Source organism: Natator depressus, chromosome 6 (genome assembly GCF_965152275.1).
Source record: "Natator depressus isolate rNatDep1 chromosome 6, rNatDep2.hap1, whole genome shotgun sequence".
In the NCBI taxonomy this organism is placed as follows: Eukaryota; Metazoa; Chordata; order Testudines; family Cheloniidae; genus Natator; species Natator depressus.
This window is the reverse complement of record NC_134239.1, coordinates 14886415-14903594: the sequence shown is the minus strand read 5'-3', so window position 1 is coordinate 14903594 and position 17180 is coordinate 14886415. Positions and strand designations below refer to the sequence as shown.

Genomic DNA, 17180 nt, shown 5'->3' with positions numbered 1-17180 from the left:
ACACACAAAGGGAGAAAGAAAGAATGAATGAATGAAAAATAGAAAACGTGTGAACTTTAGTGAGGAGGGAGGGTGGGAACTCAGAATTCCACCCCCCAGAAAGCCCACAACTCTCCTTTCATCAAAATATTTGCACTCACCCCCATCCATCCCATTCTGGTGTCTGTCGCCTGGTGAAATGCTTAGCAGGGTTAGTCACCTGCCGATGACTAAACCACTGCACGCGGCTTCCTTTCTCTCTTGTTTAGAGAAAACAATTTAAAAAACAACAACCCAAAAATCAACTGTATTTTGTTTTCCATGAAAGGTTAGCAGAAAGGGGAGAAAAAAAATGAATGAACCAGCATCACTTTTCCAAGTCCGGTGTCTGGCATTTGGGCTGGGGCAAGGGCAGAGGGCTGCCTTTTGGCTTGTAGGTTTTTTTCTTATGGGCAAAACTTTTTTTAAAAAAATTCTGGAATGTGAGGAAGAGAGAAAAAGAGGAGAGGTGGGCTGAACATTATAGAAAGTAGAGGAGAGACTGAGACAGCTTCTGTCTGTCTGTCTATCTATCTTTCCTTCCTTTTTTCCCTTCTGTTGTCTCTGTATATTTGTATATTTTTCTCTTTCCTTTTTCTTTCTTTCCATCTGTCTGTATCTTTCCTTCTTTCTCTCTCTCTCTCCATCTTTCTCTGACTGTACCCTTCTCTCAGTCACCACCCCCTCCATCTCTCTGACACTCCAACGTTTCTGACACAGGGTGGCACCGCATACTTAACTTCACCCCCTCCTACTAAAACTTTATTTTGTAGAAAAGAGAATAACCAATCTGCCTCTACCTCTCCTCCTCTCCCCCCTTTATACCCCCCCTCAGGGACTGGTGTTTCAGCTTGTGGTTAAAGCTTTACACGTCAGGAAAAAAAAAGAGGGCTAAAGAATAGCCTCATTTAAAAAAAAAAAAAAGAAAAGAAAACCACACACCAACCCAAACCAAACCCTAAATGAGTGGGATTGGCAAATGGGATTATTAATCCTGGCCAAAAATAAAGGACCGCAGACTCTGTGCAGCCCCCTTGGAGAAAGGAAGCACTAAATCACAAACCTACCTTGAAGGGCTGCAAGTCCTGAGTGTAGCTTTGGCTTTACCAAATGGATTTCAGAGCAGGTAGGGAGACCTCTGCACCTTTCCCAACCTCCCCTTCTCCAAAGGGAAGTCAGCCCTCCCCCTCCTCCTTGCCTGCTGCGTCCCATCTCCCCTCCCCACCCAGCGCGCCCTCCACCCACAACTCTTTGGGAAACACTCTTTAATTTTCCGCAATCTCTTTCCAAAATGCCTCTAACAAAAGCTTTGCAACATCCAAAGATCTGGGGTGTGTGTGAAAGGGGTGGCATTGCCCCCTATCCTCTAAGATATATTTTTAAAATGTCTCTTTTTTTCCCTCCTCCTCTTGCTTTCAGAAAAGCACGTCGCCCTTTAGTTCCATAGCTCCCTACCTTTGCCCAAAGCTGAAGAGCCAAGGGTGGGAGGAGGGGAAAGAGAGAAAAATGAATGGAGCCTGGTCTTGTGTACAATTGCATCAAATACATTCTTGAAAGCAACCTGGTTCTGCTTAACACTTGAATTTAAAAAAAAAAAAAAAAAAGCAAGCAGCTTGGAGAGAGGGTGTATGCAATTTTTTTTATTCTTGCATTCCTGGACACCAATCAAAAGAGCAAATCAAGGGAGGTGGAAAGGGGGAGAGAGCGAGAGAGCATGTTTAAAACTTTGCGCACACACACACACACACCAAAAAAAAAAATATCCGAGACAGCTTTTTCCACCTAACACCCAAGCAAACACAAACCAAAACAAATAGGGAAGAGGAAAAAGAGAGAGAGAGAGAAACAGGGCAGAACGATCAGGGAGAAAGGGAGGCTTCGCCATTCGCTTGGGGCTTTGGGTTTAGTGTAAACTAACCAAAAAGTTTGATTTCTTTTGAACAAATTCTGCAGCCTTCCTTCCCCCACCCCAACCCCACAATCTGAGTCTACTATGCTATATGTTGCTGGGGAGATTTCAGGTAAGACCGAAGCGTCTCTACTATTTTGGCAGGGGATGGGGGTGTAGGGGCGGGGGTCTCACTGTGCGTGTCGTGTTTTTCTTTTCTGAACCGCTGCTGATTCTAATTTGATTTGATTAAAACGTCTGTCTGGCTTTGTGATTGATTTAAGACTTTCCCCCCCTTTTTTTTCTTTGCTTTCTCTCGTTCTCTCTTTTCCATGCATGTTTGTGATTACTGTGGGGGAAATGCCGCTTAGCACGGAGAATTAAAATCCAGGACTGACAGAGAGAAGAGGAAAATGAAAGTCACCAGGATTTAGAGCAGAAAGATTTTTTTTCCCCTATGGCTCGATTTAAGCACTTACACCAAAAAAAAAGAGAAAGGGTTTGGTTGCTAAAATAGACTGCATTTTTTAAAGGACATTGAAGCTAGGTTTCAGGGACACTGAGGAAATACCCCTCTTTGGAAGGCATGGACTCCCCCTTCAAAATTCTCCAGAGCTTTTCTTGGTTGTGAAGGACTTTTTGTTTGTGTTTGTGTTAATCTTTGGAGTTTTAACATTTGAAACCTAGTTAGAAAAGTGCCTCTTTGTGGGGGAGCAAAAAATGTTTTCAAGGAAACGAACAGCCCCAGAGTGTGGAGGGTGTAATTGTATAAGCAGTAGGGGTTTTGTGTTTTGCAGACTACACTGCAAGCTTTCTGGGAAAGAGGTTGCCATTAAAATAAAATAAAATTGTAAAAACAACCCTTAAAAGGTCAAAATCTTGACTTTCCTGGACTCGCTCTTTTGACAATTGTGCTGTTAGATTTGTTGCACGGGATGAGGTGATATTCTCCTCCTTGGATGGAGTCAGTTATTTGAAAAACAAAAAAAATTCTGTTCATTTTTTGTTCCAGACTGGAGATGCTGGAGTGAGTCAGGAAGAGCATAGTGGGGAAAGTGGGAGAGAAGGGCCAGAAAGTGTGAGGACAGAAAGACTTAATGGATCTATCTACAAAGACCCAAGACAGACCGAATGAAACCCTAGGGCAGGATTTGCTCCTTCAGGTCTCTGAGGACTAGAAATCCGAATTCTCCATGCACAATCCCCAGAAACATGCTGTCTGTCTGTCTGTCTGGTCTGTAGCTGGCAAGGGCTATTTCTTGGCCAAGAGTGCGGAACAACGAAAATCTCTGGGCGGATTGAGGAGGGAAAGACAAACTGAGAAATGGAAGAAGAATAATGTACAGAGGAAGGGGAGATGGAGAAGGGCAAGTGTCTAGCAAAATCCCACCTTGTCCCCATCCCATTCTGTCTCCCCAAGTACATGATGCTGGGGGAAGTTGGATTTTCTCTGTCTTTGGGGAGAAGGGAAGGGAATGAGTCCTAGAATGAGCTGTGAAGCTTGGAGCTTCAAAGCCCCTCAGCTTTGTCACTCATCAGAAACACTTGGATCCTGACAGGAATCGATGTACCCAGCTCCTATTTGGCAGGCGCTGCGAGGGCACAGCCCCTGCGCACATCTGGGCTGCATTAGCCACAAACCAAAAAAAGCCTCCAAAGGGAAATGCAAAGGGCTCTCCTTACGGGATTGGCTTTGGGGAGGATTTATTCCCTGCTAAGTGGCACATTTTTCCATAAATTAAAATCCTTCCCCACTGTACCTGCACCTACACTCACAAGGCAATTTTTCTCTCATACACACATGCACACACACTGGTGCACACATGTACATACGCCAGCACACACACACACAAAGACACATACACACACACAGAGGCAAACTCTCACACACACGCACACATGCAAACTCCCCTACACACATCCTCTGTATACACACACAGGAAAACTCTTTCACATACATGCACACACAGAGGTGGACGCACTGGCAAACTCTCTCATTCACACATACACCTATGCCAACATAAACACAGGCAAACAGGTGGAAACACACCAACTCCAATCTGCATGCGAGGCGGGATCTGCAACAGCACAAACAGAAACCACAGGTTGCATCTGAAGTTATTCAGCACCCATTTTAGCACTATGTCCCCAAGGTCTGTGTGTATGCATGCTGTGCGCACGCATGCATGTGCCCTACTCAGGGCATGGCTTCAGGACACTGACCTGGAGAAGCTGGAGCCCTGACCACTCTAGTGCTTGCTCCCTTGCTATCCCCAGGGTAGCTGCGCTGAGGTTGACAACCAGACACTAAGTTTGCTCAAGGGGGAACCTACCCATCCCATCCCAGCCCTGACCTGACTCCACTGAAATCAACAGCAAGACTGGTCTGCAAACTGGCCATCGGTGAGTGAGTAGAGGCACATGGCAGGGCCAGGGCCAGCCCGATGAACCATCAGAGAGACAAAGGACATTGTGTGAAGGGTCTGACTCGGGAGGATGCTTGAGAAATGGCTTAGAGAGCACAGGTCGTGACCACTGTTAGAGTCTGGGTTCCAGCTGCACAGGCAGGTGGGCTAATCCAGACAGGCACATCTTATATGCCTGCACAACATGCTTGCCTGAGCACACATGCTGACATGCTCTCACTCGCACGCTCATTCATGTACACACACGCTCACATGAGCATACACACTGACATGCTGCCACTTGCAAGCTCAGGCCTGCGCACACACTCGCATAAGCACACATGCTGACACACTCACATGCTCATGCCCACATATACTTGCTTGCAATACGCACATGGTCCAACTCACAATGCTCATGCTTGTGCTCACATGCTGACATGCTGACATTTGCAGGCTCATTCATGCTCACATGCTGACATACTCCCACTCGTACAGTCATGCATGTGCATACATGCTCACATGTGCATATGTGCTGAGATGCTCCCACTTGCATTCTTATCCATGCACACACGCTGGCATGTTCCCACTCATACACTCATGTATGTACACATGACCACACAGGCTGACGATCACATGACCACACAGGCTGATGTCTCCGCACTCACACACTCTTGCATGTGCACTCCCTAACATGAGCACACACGCTCACATTTGCATGCTCATGCATGTGCACATGTACTCATGTGAGTGCAGATGTTTGCATGCAAGCACACATAAGCACGCGCACACACCTGAATGCCAGACACACTCCCCTACTCATGCATGTATGTCTTCACATGTGCATACTTGCATACTCACACAAACACACATTCACATACACTTACATGCTTATGCACACACACACAGAGGTACACATTTCCTGTACTTACTCTCAAACACTTGGCTTAGCTTTGCCGCTAGCAGCATGGAGATTGGGGGATACTAGGGGTATGTCTACACTGCAGATTGTACCTGGGTCTGGGTTTGCCAAGCCCACTTGCGTTTGTCCACACTGCAGAGCTGCACACGCCTCATTCCCAGTAGCCATGTCCACATTGGCATGGCAGTTACACATGTTTGGCACTATGGTTTCCGGGGCATATCAAAGGGTTCTTTGAGCCTCATTAACTCGAGCCACTTTAGGAATTGGTTTGTGGTGTATTGTGAACTTCTCCTCACATATAGGAGGAAACTGTCTTCACTGCAGAGTTAACTTGAGTCCCGTCCACACACAAAACCGCTTCACTGAGTGTGGTGGTGCTTTCAGCTCAAGCTGGCTGACCAGTCAGGGAGTATAGGTTACACTTGAGTTAGCCCAGCTTGTCAGCTGCTAACATGACAGCTCTGTGCAACTGGAATGTTATTTCACAACTTAACTGCTCTCACTTGAACTAGCCTAACTCAAGAGGAGTTCACTCCAGAGTAATAACTGTAGTTAATTCTGCAGTGAAGACATAGCCAGGTTAGTTTTACTGCTGGCAGAGGAGGTAGGGGAGACACAACGGTTTCTGTGGTTTGCTAAATTCCTCTGCATGGTTTTCTCCCCTCCTCTCTCATCCTCAGGCTGGCATGTGAGGCAGGGAATAAGCCCTAATGTTTGAGTCAGGACAGCTGGGTTGTGTTCTGTTTATTCACTGTGCCCTAAAGCAGGTCTCCTCCCCTCTCTGGGCCTCAATGTCTCCCTGTGAAGATAGTGAACTTGGCACAGGGCAGCTGGGAGGCTTTGGCCACTGTGTGTGAGCAATTTGAGTTCCTCAGGTGCTAGGTATGGGTAGAGAGCTGGTGAGTGTTAGCTGGGGAAGTCTGGTAGCCTTTCTCAGGAGGATCCCATTGATTCATGGCGTGGGGGCATGATCTGGGCTGGCCTGGTTGCTTGGCTCCCTTTCACTTGGCATCGTCACTGTCTTTTCCCCTCCACTCTGATCTCTGCAGGGGAATCTACTGCAGCACTATCTGGGTTCAGGCCTGGCCCATATGTTTCAGGGCCATCAAGGGATGCTGCAGGCACTGGCCTGGGATCTGCCCAAGGGACAGGTTAAACATGAGCAGCTTGGATTGAGCATGGGCCATGCTGAGCAAGGGAATGAGGGCAAAGTCATTGAATGTTGGGGCGCAGGCTGCTGAGGAAGAGAAATATTGCCAGCAATGGGTTATTATTCTGGTGTAGGCAAGACGCATGAATGTGTGACTCAGTGTGTGGGTGTGTGTCTCAATCAGTTTGTGTGTGTCTCTCTCTGCTACTTGTATGTGTCTCAATCACAGTTTGTGTGTATTTGTGTCTGTGTGTCTCAGTGGGGGCAGGGGGGAGTGAGAGAGCGAGAGCTGGGAAGTGCCTTTCCCCAGGCTCACGGGTCTGGATGGAATTAGGGGCCTGCGCACCCATGTTAAACAAGTTTGTTTCCATCATGCTCCTGGCTGGAGCCGGTGATGGGAAATCCAGGCCCAGCTAATTACAGGCCTCACTGGAGTCTCCCGTGCTCTGATATATTTATAAACATATAGAGGAGACAGGATGTAAACAATCAGTGCGAGCAGGCTCCGAATGTATCGACGGGCGTGTGTGCGAGACCGGGGGTGGGGGGAGACATGAGGCACGGGGGAAGAGGGAAAGGAGGGGCATGGAGTAACCTCACACTCGGACACTAATTCACACCCACACATTCATTCACTTAGTCTCGCACACTCACTCACACATGCACAGAGGAATGTACTGTATATGATGATAGGAAAATGCAAAAAATGCAAAAAACCCCAGACCAAACCAAAAAAACCATCCAACCCTTACTATACCCTACAAAGGCCAGACATATGAGAGATGAATGTGGCCCTTGCGGACACACAGATTGTACCAGAATCACTCCCTTCATGATCATGCAATACTGGGCAATTGCAAACAGAACATGTTGGGGACTTCCCCTACAAAACTTTGCTACTGCCCTCAGTCCTGATCCCTCTGTTATCCCAGCCCTGGGCTCCCTATACACACAACTCTGCTGATGCCTATGTATTCCAACTACCAGGTTCCCTGCTATGCTATCCTATCCCTGGAGTTCAACCACCCCTCCTCCAACATACATCCCCAGCTGTGTTGGTGCCCATCAGTTCCAACCCATAGCCCCCAGCTAATCTAGTCTTGGGCTCTCCACACACACAGCTCTGCCAATACTCCTCAATCCCAGCATACAGCAGGAAATTAAGAGCTATTATGATATCTGCAGGGATTCCCCCAGGGAGGCCGCATGGCCATGGGGGTAGACAGGGGATTCCCTACAAATAGTGTCATAGCTACAGGAGGCAGAGGGATATCCATGGGGATTCCCTGTGTGTGTGGTGTTGGTGGACAGCGGAGTGGTGTGAACCGTGTAAAGATTCCAAAGAGTTAATTTCCCTGTCACATGACAGGGTCAGTAGCCACTTACTGCAGTGGTGGCTGTTACATCTGGCTGTGAGTCCATGTTTTGTTTGTTGAAAATTAAATAAAATATCAGCCAAAAATAACAAACACGGAGACATTTATCCCATTTATAATATTCCACATAGAAACACCTGGCCTGGAGGTCAGGGGAGACAGCTGAACCCCAGACAGATGAGAGGACTATTCAGCCTCCTGTCAGTAAATGCCATCTCTGAGCCTACCTGGCTTCCAATTACAAGCCTATAAGCCTGACTTCAGTACCAGGCAAACTGGTTGAAACTATAATAAAGAACAATATTGTCAGACATATAGATGTACATAATTTGTTGAGGAAGAGTCAACATGATTTTAGTAAAGGGAAATCATGCCTCACCAATCTACTAGAATTCTTTGAAGGGGTCAAAAAGCATGTGGACCAAGGGGAGCCAGTGGATATAGTGTACTTAGATTTTCAGAAAGCCTTTGACAAGGTCCCTCACCGAAGGCTCTTACGCAAAGTAAGCTACCATGGGATAAGAGGGAAGGTGCTCTCATGGATTGGTAACTGGTTAAAAGACAGGAAACAAAGGGTAGGTATAAATGGTCAGTTTTCAGAATGGAGAGAGGTAAATAGTGGTGTCCTCCAGGGGTCTGTTCTGGGACCTATTCAGCATATTCATAAATGATCTGGGAAGAGGGGTAAACAGTGAGGTGGCAAAATTTGCAGATACAAAATTACTAAAGATAGTTAAGACCCAGGCAGACTGCGAAGAGCTACAAAAGGATCTCTCAAAACTGAGTGACTGGGCAACAAAATGGCAGATGAAATTTAATGTTGATAAATGCAAAGTAATGCACATTGGGAAGCATAATCCCAACTATACATATAAAATGATGGGGTCTAAATTAGCTCTTACCACTCAAGAAAAAGATCTCAGAATCATTGCAGATAGTTCTCTGAAAACATCCACTCAATGTGCAGTGGCAGGCAAAAAAGCAAACAGAATGCTGGGAATAATTAAGAAAGGGTTAGATAATAGGACAGAAAATATCATGTTGCCTCTATATAAATCCATGGTACACTAACATCTTGAATACTGTGTGCAGATGTGGTTACTCCATCTCAAAAAAGATATACTGGAATTGGAAAAGGTTCAGAAAAGGGCAACAAAAATTATTAGGGGTATGAAATGGCTTCCGTATGAGGAGAGATTAATAAGACTGGGACTTTTGAGCTTGGAAAAGAGACGGCTGAGGGGAGGTATGATTGTGGTCTATAAAATCATGACTGGTGTAGAGAAAGGAGATAAGGAAGTGTTGTTTACTGCTTCTCATAACACAAGAACTAGGGGTCACCAAATGAAATTAATAGGCAGCAGGTTTAAAACAAATAAAAGGAAGTATTTCTTCACACAACGCACAGTCAACCTGTGGAATTCCTTGCCAGAGGATGTTGTGAAGGCCAAGACCATAACAGGGTTCAAAAAAGAACTAGATAAATTCATGGAGGATAGATCCATCAATGGCTATTAGCCAGGATAGGCAGGAATGGTGTCCCTAGCCTCTGTTTGCCAGAAACTGGGAATGGGCAACAGGGGATGGATCACTTGATGATAATCTGTTCTGTTCATTCCCTCTGCGGCACCTGGTACTGGCCACTGTCGGAAGACAGAATATTGGGATAGATGGACCTTTGGTCTGACCAAGTAGGGCCATTCTTATGTTCTTACATGGCCATTTCTTTATTATTTCTGTTGCAGTACCATCAGTCAGGACCCCAGTCAGCTTTCAGGGCCTCATTGTGCTAGGTGCTGTACAGACAAAGGGTATGTCCACATAGCTGCCCAAGTACAGCCCCATCCCAGGTCCTAGGTATGTACTCGAGTTGGATGGCTAGCGCAAGCTGCCACCTGTGCCACTGTGGCCACACTGCTATTTTAGCATGTTAGCACAAGTAGGGATAGCATGTGCATGTCTACATAGGACGTGAATTATACCTCCAAGCTCCAAACCTCTAGGCTGTCTTTGCCCTAGCACTCACAAATTAAGATACAGACAATATGCAGTGCATAAATAAACAGTTGTGGGGGACCAAGTAATCTCAGAGACAGGGCTTTCAATAGAGACTGGGGCATTTTCCTACAAGAACAGGGGACTATTCATGAAACTGAAAGGTGCAAATTGAAAACTGATCAAAGGAACTACTTTTACATACAGTTCACACTTAGCCTGTGGAACTCACTGCTACAAGATCCCCTTGAGCAGGACTCAAAACTGATCAGGCATTTAGACAGATAAGAATATCCAGAATTTATAGTAGTAGATATTTTAAAAAATTCTCATGAATTTTGTAAGAGATATAAACCCTTCAACTCGGTGGCATGACCTAATCCCTAAATGTTTGACAGTTTAAGTAAATTGCTGTAAAATTACACCTTGAGTTACATCACTGCAACTCTGTGTGTAGATCAGGCCTAACTATTGAGGCTTAAGAGGAGACGTTCCCTGGGGATTTATTATCCTATAACTCCCCACTGAAAACATCCTTCCTCTGAAGCAGCTACTGGCTACTGTTGGAGACAGGATACTGGGCTAGATAGGCCACTGATCCAACATGGCAACTCCTGTTGATCTAAATTATCAATCACAGAAGCGTCAGTGGTCATAGGTGGCCATTAGCCTAGCTGATGCTGGAAGATAGTGATTTGTAGGCATCATGGCAAAGTAGGTTCTAAGGAGGGATCCTGCAAAGGACCTGCAAAGGACAAGGCTTTAGTAATTTTGATGGGGAGCCCTTCACATGCCTAGAGGACAGCCTGTGAGAAAGTGTTGGAAAAAGAGATGTTCAGACAATCAAGACTGGTATCACTGGCAGAGCAAAGGCAGGAATAAACCTTGATAAGAAATTCAATAGGAGAGGTGGAGTGGGGCTGATTGATGGACAACAGTAAGGACAAGAACCTAGTGTTTGAAGAAAGGGGAGCCAGAGATGGACACAGAAGTGGCAAGAGGGTCAGAACGACTGGCCAGGAAGATGAGCCTACTGGCAACATTCTGGATTAATGTGACAGTGAGCAAGGCAGGAGGCATTGAGACTAAGAGGATATTACAGTAATCAAGGTATAAGAGGACAAAAGTCTGAACAAGAACTTTGGTAGCCTGTACAGAGAGAAAAGGCTGGACCTTTGAGATATTGCAGGGGAAGAAGTGGCAAGATTGAGACATGGCCTGGATGAGTGGGTCTAGGGTGAAATCTGAGTCCTGGAAGAATTTGGAGTTATGAATATGAATGACAGAGAGGATGGTTGTGTTGTCCACCATAATAGAAAAAGAAGGAGGGGAGAGGAAAGGCGATCAGGAGCCCTGTTTAGGCCATGTTAAGTTTGAATTGCTGGCTGGTCATCCACAAGGAGATGTCAGAAAGATAGGATGGATGGAGACAGGTCTGGGTTAGAGAGAGAGGTGTGGGTCATCATCATCAAGATGGTTGTAAAAGCCTTGTTTGTAGCTAAGCTCATCCAGAGATAGGGGGTAAGGTAGAAGAGGAGGGAATCAAGGACAAAACCAGGAGCCACTGCAAGGGAGAGAGGAGGGGGAGGAGCCACTGACAGGGCGATCTGATTATTGAAGGAGAATCAGGATAGGACAGAGTCAGAAAAGCCCAGGGATGATAAGATAAGGAGAAGAAGAGAATAGCTGACAATGTCAAAGGCATCTGATAGATCTAGGAAGAGGAAGCTGGAGTGGAGACCCTGAAATTTGGCCATAAAGAGGTTGTTAGGGCTCTTGATGAGAGCTATTTCAGTGGTGTGTAGGAGGGGGTCTAGAATGAAGAGGAAGGAAAAGAGCTTAAAACTGTGGGTGTAATCTGCATGCCCAATGTATCTGGAGATGAAGGGGAGAAGGGAGAGGTGGGGTCAAGGCTGGGGCTTTTATAGTAGGGGAGATCAATGCATGTTTGTATTGTGAGGAGAAGGAGCTGGAGAGAGCGAGAGATTGAGAGGAAGCATGAGAGTAGGTCCGAGGGGGGGTCAGGAGACTGGATGGAACGAGGTCTCTGGGGCTGAGAGTGGGAAAGAGGAAGGAGAATGTGATAGAGGAGGGATCGTTGGGGATTAGTTTTTCCTTTGATTTTTTTATGTGTTCTTGTTCTCAGAACAGCTTGTTCCGTGGTGGCCTCTTTAGTCAGCCTGCTGGAGATCTGCCCTGGGAAGCTGTTTTTGCTACTCCTGGTGTTTTTCACTGTCAGTGACTGAGTGGGCATGCATTACTTCTGTCAGCACTCAAGAGCTGACAGCATTCTGGATGTGTTAAAGGGAGGACATCAACAGCGAGCCAGTGTCACCTTGGTATTGTTTAAATGCCTCCTGTCAGATTGTCCCTTAGGGTGGTTATGACATTGGGGTGGATGGTGCAACTGTTGCTTCGGTACATTAATAGCTGCTTTCTGTTTGGAGTCTAATGTTCACTCCCACTTGCAATAGGGGTCACTTTTGGGAAGCCTGTCATAGTATTTTCTGTCTTTGGCTCACAAAGCTCCTTAGGTGCTGCCACTAAGGCATCTGTCCTTCTGCCCTTGAGTCTCTGACTTGGTAATTCTAATGAAGCTTTGAGAGGTGTGTTGGCGTATCCTAACAGTGCTAAGTACAGACCCCAGCAGATCGAGGACGTGATCGTTCCCCTCTATTTGACACTGGTGAGGCCTCATCTGGAGTACTGTGTCCAGTTTTGGGCCCCACACTACAAGAAGGATGTGGAAAAATTGGAAAGAGTCCAGCGGAGGGCAACAAAAATCATTAGGGGACTGGAACACATGACTTATGAGGAGAGGCTGAGGGAACTAGGGATGTTTAGTCTTCAGAAGAGAAGAATGAGGGGGGATTTGATAGCTGCTTTCAACTACCTGAAAGGGGGTTCCAAAGAGGATGGATCTAGACTGTTCTCAGTGGTAGCTGATGACAGAACAAGGAGTAATGGTCTCAAGTTGCAGTGGGGGAGGTTTGGGTTGGATATTAGGAAAAACTTTTTCACTCGGAGGGTGGTGAAACACTGGAATGCGTTACCTAGGGAGGTGGTGGAATCTCCTTCCTTAGATATTTTTAAGGTCAGGCTTGACCAAGCCCTGGCTGGGATGATTTAGTTGGGGATTGGTCCTGCTTTGAGCAGGGGGTTGGACTAGATGACCTCCTGAGGTCCCTTCCAACCCTGATATTCTATGATTCTATGATCCCTTAGATCTATCAGGAGATTTCTTAAATCACATCCTTTGATATTGAAGTGACTTTTCAGCTAACCCCTTTGACTAAGGTAAGGGCTTGAACTGAGAATCCAAGACAATTGCAGAAAGAATCCAAGACAATTGCACTCGTGAATTGTGGACCATCCTCTGTTGTTAACTCATCTGGAAACCTATGGTGTGCAAAGGGCAATTTCAATGATGGATGACATAGTTACTTGATATGTTGTGCAACAGTTCAATTTAAAAAATAATTAAGTAGGAGTTGATTAATAAGAGGTAATCTTTCCTTGTTAAGTTCAACTAGAACTGCACCAACTTTGGACAAGGGAGTTCAGGAATCTCATATGGTTTCAGTTCTTTTGCATTCTGTTTCCTGTATTGATTGCAGCCTTCAAGCTCAGATATGTTCTCTTTAATGGCAGCATTCATGCTTGGCTACAATAGGGCATCTTGGTCTCTATTCTTACATGGTTCGATAGCCAGATAAGTACTGTGGAAGATGCTTTGCATTTGTGATCTCATGCTTACGACATGATGTCATTTGGACAGAATGCCATCAGATGCAGCAATTCCATCTCTGGTTGCAGTAAGTTTTTATACTTGGAGGTGGTTGGGCTTTTTCCATTGACTATCTGTATAGAATTCTTCTCTTCTGTTCTCATGAGGTTGGGTCGTTTGGTGTTTCTCATTGGAACTTGTCAACTTTTGTTTTGGAAATGAATGGGTCATATTACTTCAAACTTATTTTCCTGTAGCTCCTTGTTTTCACGTTGATAGGAGTTTAAAAGTGTGCCTAATATAAAAAGCTCCTTGCTGGGTCTACATTTCACACTCAATGAATTCTTTTGCAATGTCACAATCACTGTCTGAAGCCTAGACATTGCTTTGCACAATGGTTTTGGTAAAGTCGCTTTTAATGGCTTATGGTCTTTCTCAACCTCAGTAGGTTTCTGTCCATAAACATACTCATGAAACTGCTCACAATCATGTACAATTACAACATTTCCACTTCAATTGAGCATAATTTTGTTGGGTTTTAGCCCATGCTTTGGCTGCATCTGCTACTGGGTGATCATCTGGCAGAAGGGCAGCTCCTGTCCCAGAAGAGGTGGTGGCAGCTGAGATCTTAGGCTTTTTATTAATTTCAAAATATTTCAGTACCAGTGCTTCTGTGACAAAAAATTTTAATTCCCAAAAGTTTTTCTCTTGCCAGTTACATCCCAGTGCCATTCTGAACTGCCCTCCACAAGCATTCTGAGTAGAGCCCCTAACTGCAAAAAGTGAAGGATCAGTTTGCTTATCTATGCTAATCCAACCATCAGTCTATGTAAGATCTCCTTGTCTCTTTCTATTTGTCCAGTCACTTCCATCTTTCCTGGGTCCAGCTGAATTCCTTTGTCACTGAGTATGTGTCCTAAATAACACAACTCATTCAGCATTTCTCCTCTCCAGTGCTGTGGCCCACTGCAGAATGTGTCCCATCCTGTCATTTGGTTGATCATTTTCAACCCAACTTAGCAGATCATTGATTAATACTTCCACTCTATCCAGCTCCCCCAAGATCCAGGACACAAGGCAATGCTGAAAGGACATTGTATGAACATATGTCTACCAAAATGGAAGTTGGATGTTCAGAGTTTTACATTTTCACTGCTGAGTTGGACCTGCCAAAATGCTTGGCTTTCTTCCAAAAGTGAATTATTATTACATTTTGAAGTCTAGACATGAACTCCTCAATTGTCCTCATGGGGAAGCATTCATGTTTGGTGGCCTTATCCAAAACTTTTGGATCTGTAGAAATCCTGAATATGTTTAAATGTAGAATGTAACATGGTGACCACACTGTTAGCCCAATAGTACCTAACTTAACCATCTGGCCAAGTTCAGTTTTTATGTTATCTCTCAGTGCTAATGGGACTTAACTTGGTGCATGTATTTTTGGTGGCAGACTGGGATCTATATCAGCATGACGTATAATATCCTTAAATGCATCCCAGTCCATTAAACAGCTCATGAAACTCTTTAATATCTTTTGCATCCTGTTCTGTAGACAAGTTATACACCTGTTTGATCATCTGTATTTGCAGCCGTCTCCTTAACCTAAGCACGCATGAGGCTTCCTGTCCATTATTTCTGAGTGGTATCTGTTCTTAACAATGCCAGTGGGGCTTTGCCACATGGGTTCATTTTGAGCCTGCTTTATTAATCAAGTTGTATTTTCTGTATTAACATTGGGCAATCACTAATCATTTTTCATATGTGATCTGTGATTATCTTGGCTCCGCTCCAGGGTCAATTTTGAAATTCATTTGTTCCTTTATTTCTAATGTTGCAGGGCAATCTGCCGTAGAACCTTGCTTTGTAAATATATTAAGAGACTCAACAAAAACTCTTGTTACTATATCATCAAATAGTCAAACCGATAAATTAAACAGTAATAAGTCACCAGGGCCAGATGGTATTTGCCCAAGAATTCTGAAGGAACTCAAATATGAAATTGCACAACTACTAACTGTGGTATGTAAGCTATCACTTAAATCAGCCTCTGTGCCAGATGACTGGAGGATAGCTAATGTAATGGCAATTTTAAAAAAGGGCTCCAGAGGCAATCCTGGAAATTACAGGCTGGTAAGCCTAACTTCTCTACCAGGAAATTAGGTTGAAACTATAGTAAAGAACAGAATTATCAGACACATAGGTGAACACTGTATGTTGGAGAGAGTCAACATGGTTTTTGTAAAGGGAAATCATGCCTCACCAATCTATTAGAATTCTTTCAGGGTGTAAACAAGCATGTGGACAAGAAGAAAAGGAGTTCTTCTGGCACCTTAGAGACTAACCAATTTATTTGAGCATAAGCTTTCATGAGCTACAGCTCACTTCATCGGATGCATACTGTGGAAAGTGTAGAAGATCTTTTTATACACACAAAGCATGAAAAAATACCTCCCCCCACCCCACTCTCCTGCTGGTAATAGCTTATCTAAAGTGATCACTCTCCTTACAATGTGTATGATAATCAAGTTGGGCCATTTCCAGCACAAATCCAGGTTTTCTCACCCTCCCCTCCCAACACATACACACACAAACCCACTCTCCTGCTGGTAATAGCTTATCTAAAGTGACCACTCTCCTTACAATGTGCATGATAATCAAGGTGGGCCATTTCCAGCACAAATCCAGGGTTTAACAAGAACGTCCGAGGAGGGGGGGGAGGGGGTAGGAAAAAACAAGGGGAAATAGGTTACCTTGCATAATGACTTAGCCACTCCCAGTCTCTATTCAAGTCTAAGTTAATTGTATCCAATTTGCAAATGAATTCCAATTCAACAGTTTCTCGCTGGAGTCTAGATTTGAAGTTTTTTTGATGTAATATTGCAACTTTCATGTCTTTAATCGCGTGACCAGAGGGATTGACATGTTCTCCGACTGGTTTATGAATGTTATAATTCTTGATATCTGATTTGTGTCCATTTATTCTTTTACGTAGAGACTGTCCAGTTTGCCCAATGTACATGGCAGAGGGGCATTGCTGGCACATGATGGCATATATCACATTGGTGGATGTGCAGGTGAACGAGCCTCTGATAGTGTGGCTGATGTTATTAGGCCCTGTGATGGTGTCCCCTGAATAGATATGTGGGCACAGTTGGCAACGGGCTTTGTTGCAAGGATAGGTTCCTGGGTTAGTGGTTCTGTTGTGTGGTATGTGGTTGCTGGCGAGTATTTGCTTCAGGTTGGGGGGCTGTCTGTAGGCAAGGACTGGCCTGTCTCCCAAAATTTGTGAGAGTGTTGGGTCATCCTTCAGGATAGGTTGTAGATCCTTAATGCGTTGGAGGGGTTTTAGTTGGGGGCTGAAGGTGACGGCTAGTGGCGTTCTGTTATTTTCTTTGTTAGGCCTGTCCTGTAGTAGGTGACTTCTGGGAACTCTTCTGGCTCTATCAATCTGTTTCTTCACTTCCGCAGGTGGGTATTGTAGTTGTAAGAATGCTTGATAGAGATCTTGTAGGTGTTTGTCTCTGTCTGAGGGGTTGGAGCAAATGCGGTTGTATCGCAGAGCTTGGCTGTAGACAATGGATCGTGTAGTGTGGTCAGGGTGAAAGCTGGAGGCATGTAGGTAGGAATAGTGGACAAGGGTGATCCAGTGGATTTAGTGTACTTGGACTTTCAGAAAGCCTTTGACAAGTTCCCTCACCA

At 45.0% G+C, this 17180-nt stretch overlaps 1 protein-coding gene across 2 annotated transcripts in view; it reads left to right on the top strand.

The window, feature by feature from the left end:
• The first annotated feature begins 587 nt into the window (after positions 1-587).
• Positions 588-17180, top strand: part of CLCF1 (cardiotrophin like cytokine factor 1) — an 88629-nt gene continuing 72036 nt past the window's right edge. For both annotated transcript variants that reach the window (XM_074954584.1, XM_074954583.1), the window contains exon 1: positions 588-2039. In XM_074954584.1, the coding sequence (XP_074810685.1) occupies positions 2012-2039 (28 nt within the window). In that variant the 5' untranslated portion in view covers positions 588-2011. The remainder of the gene's footprint in view (positions 2040-17180) is intronic.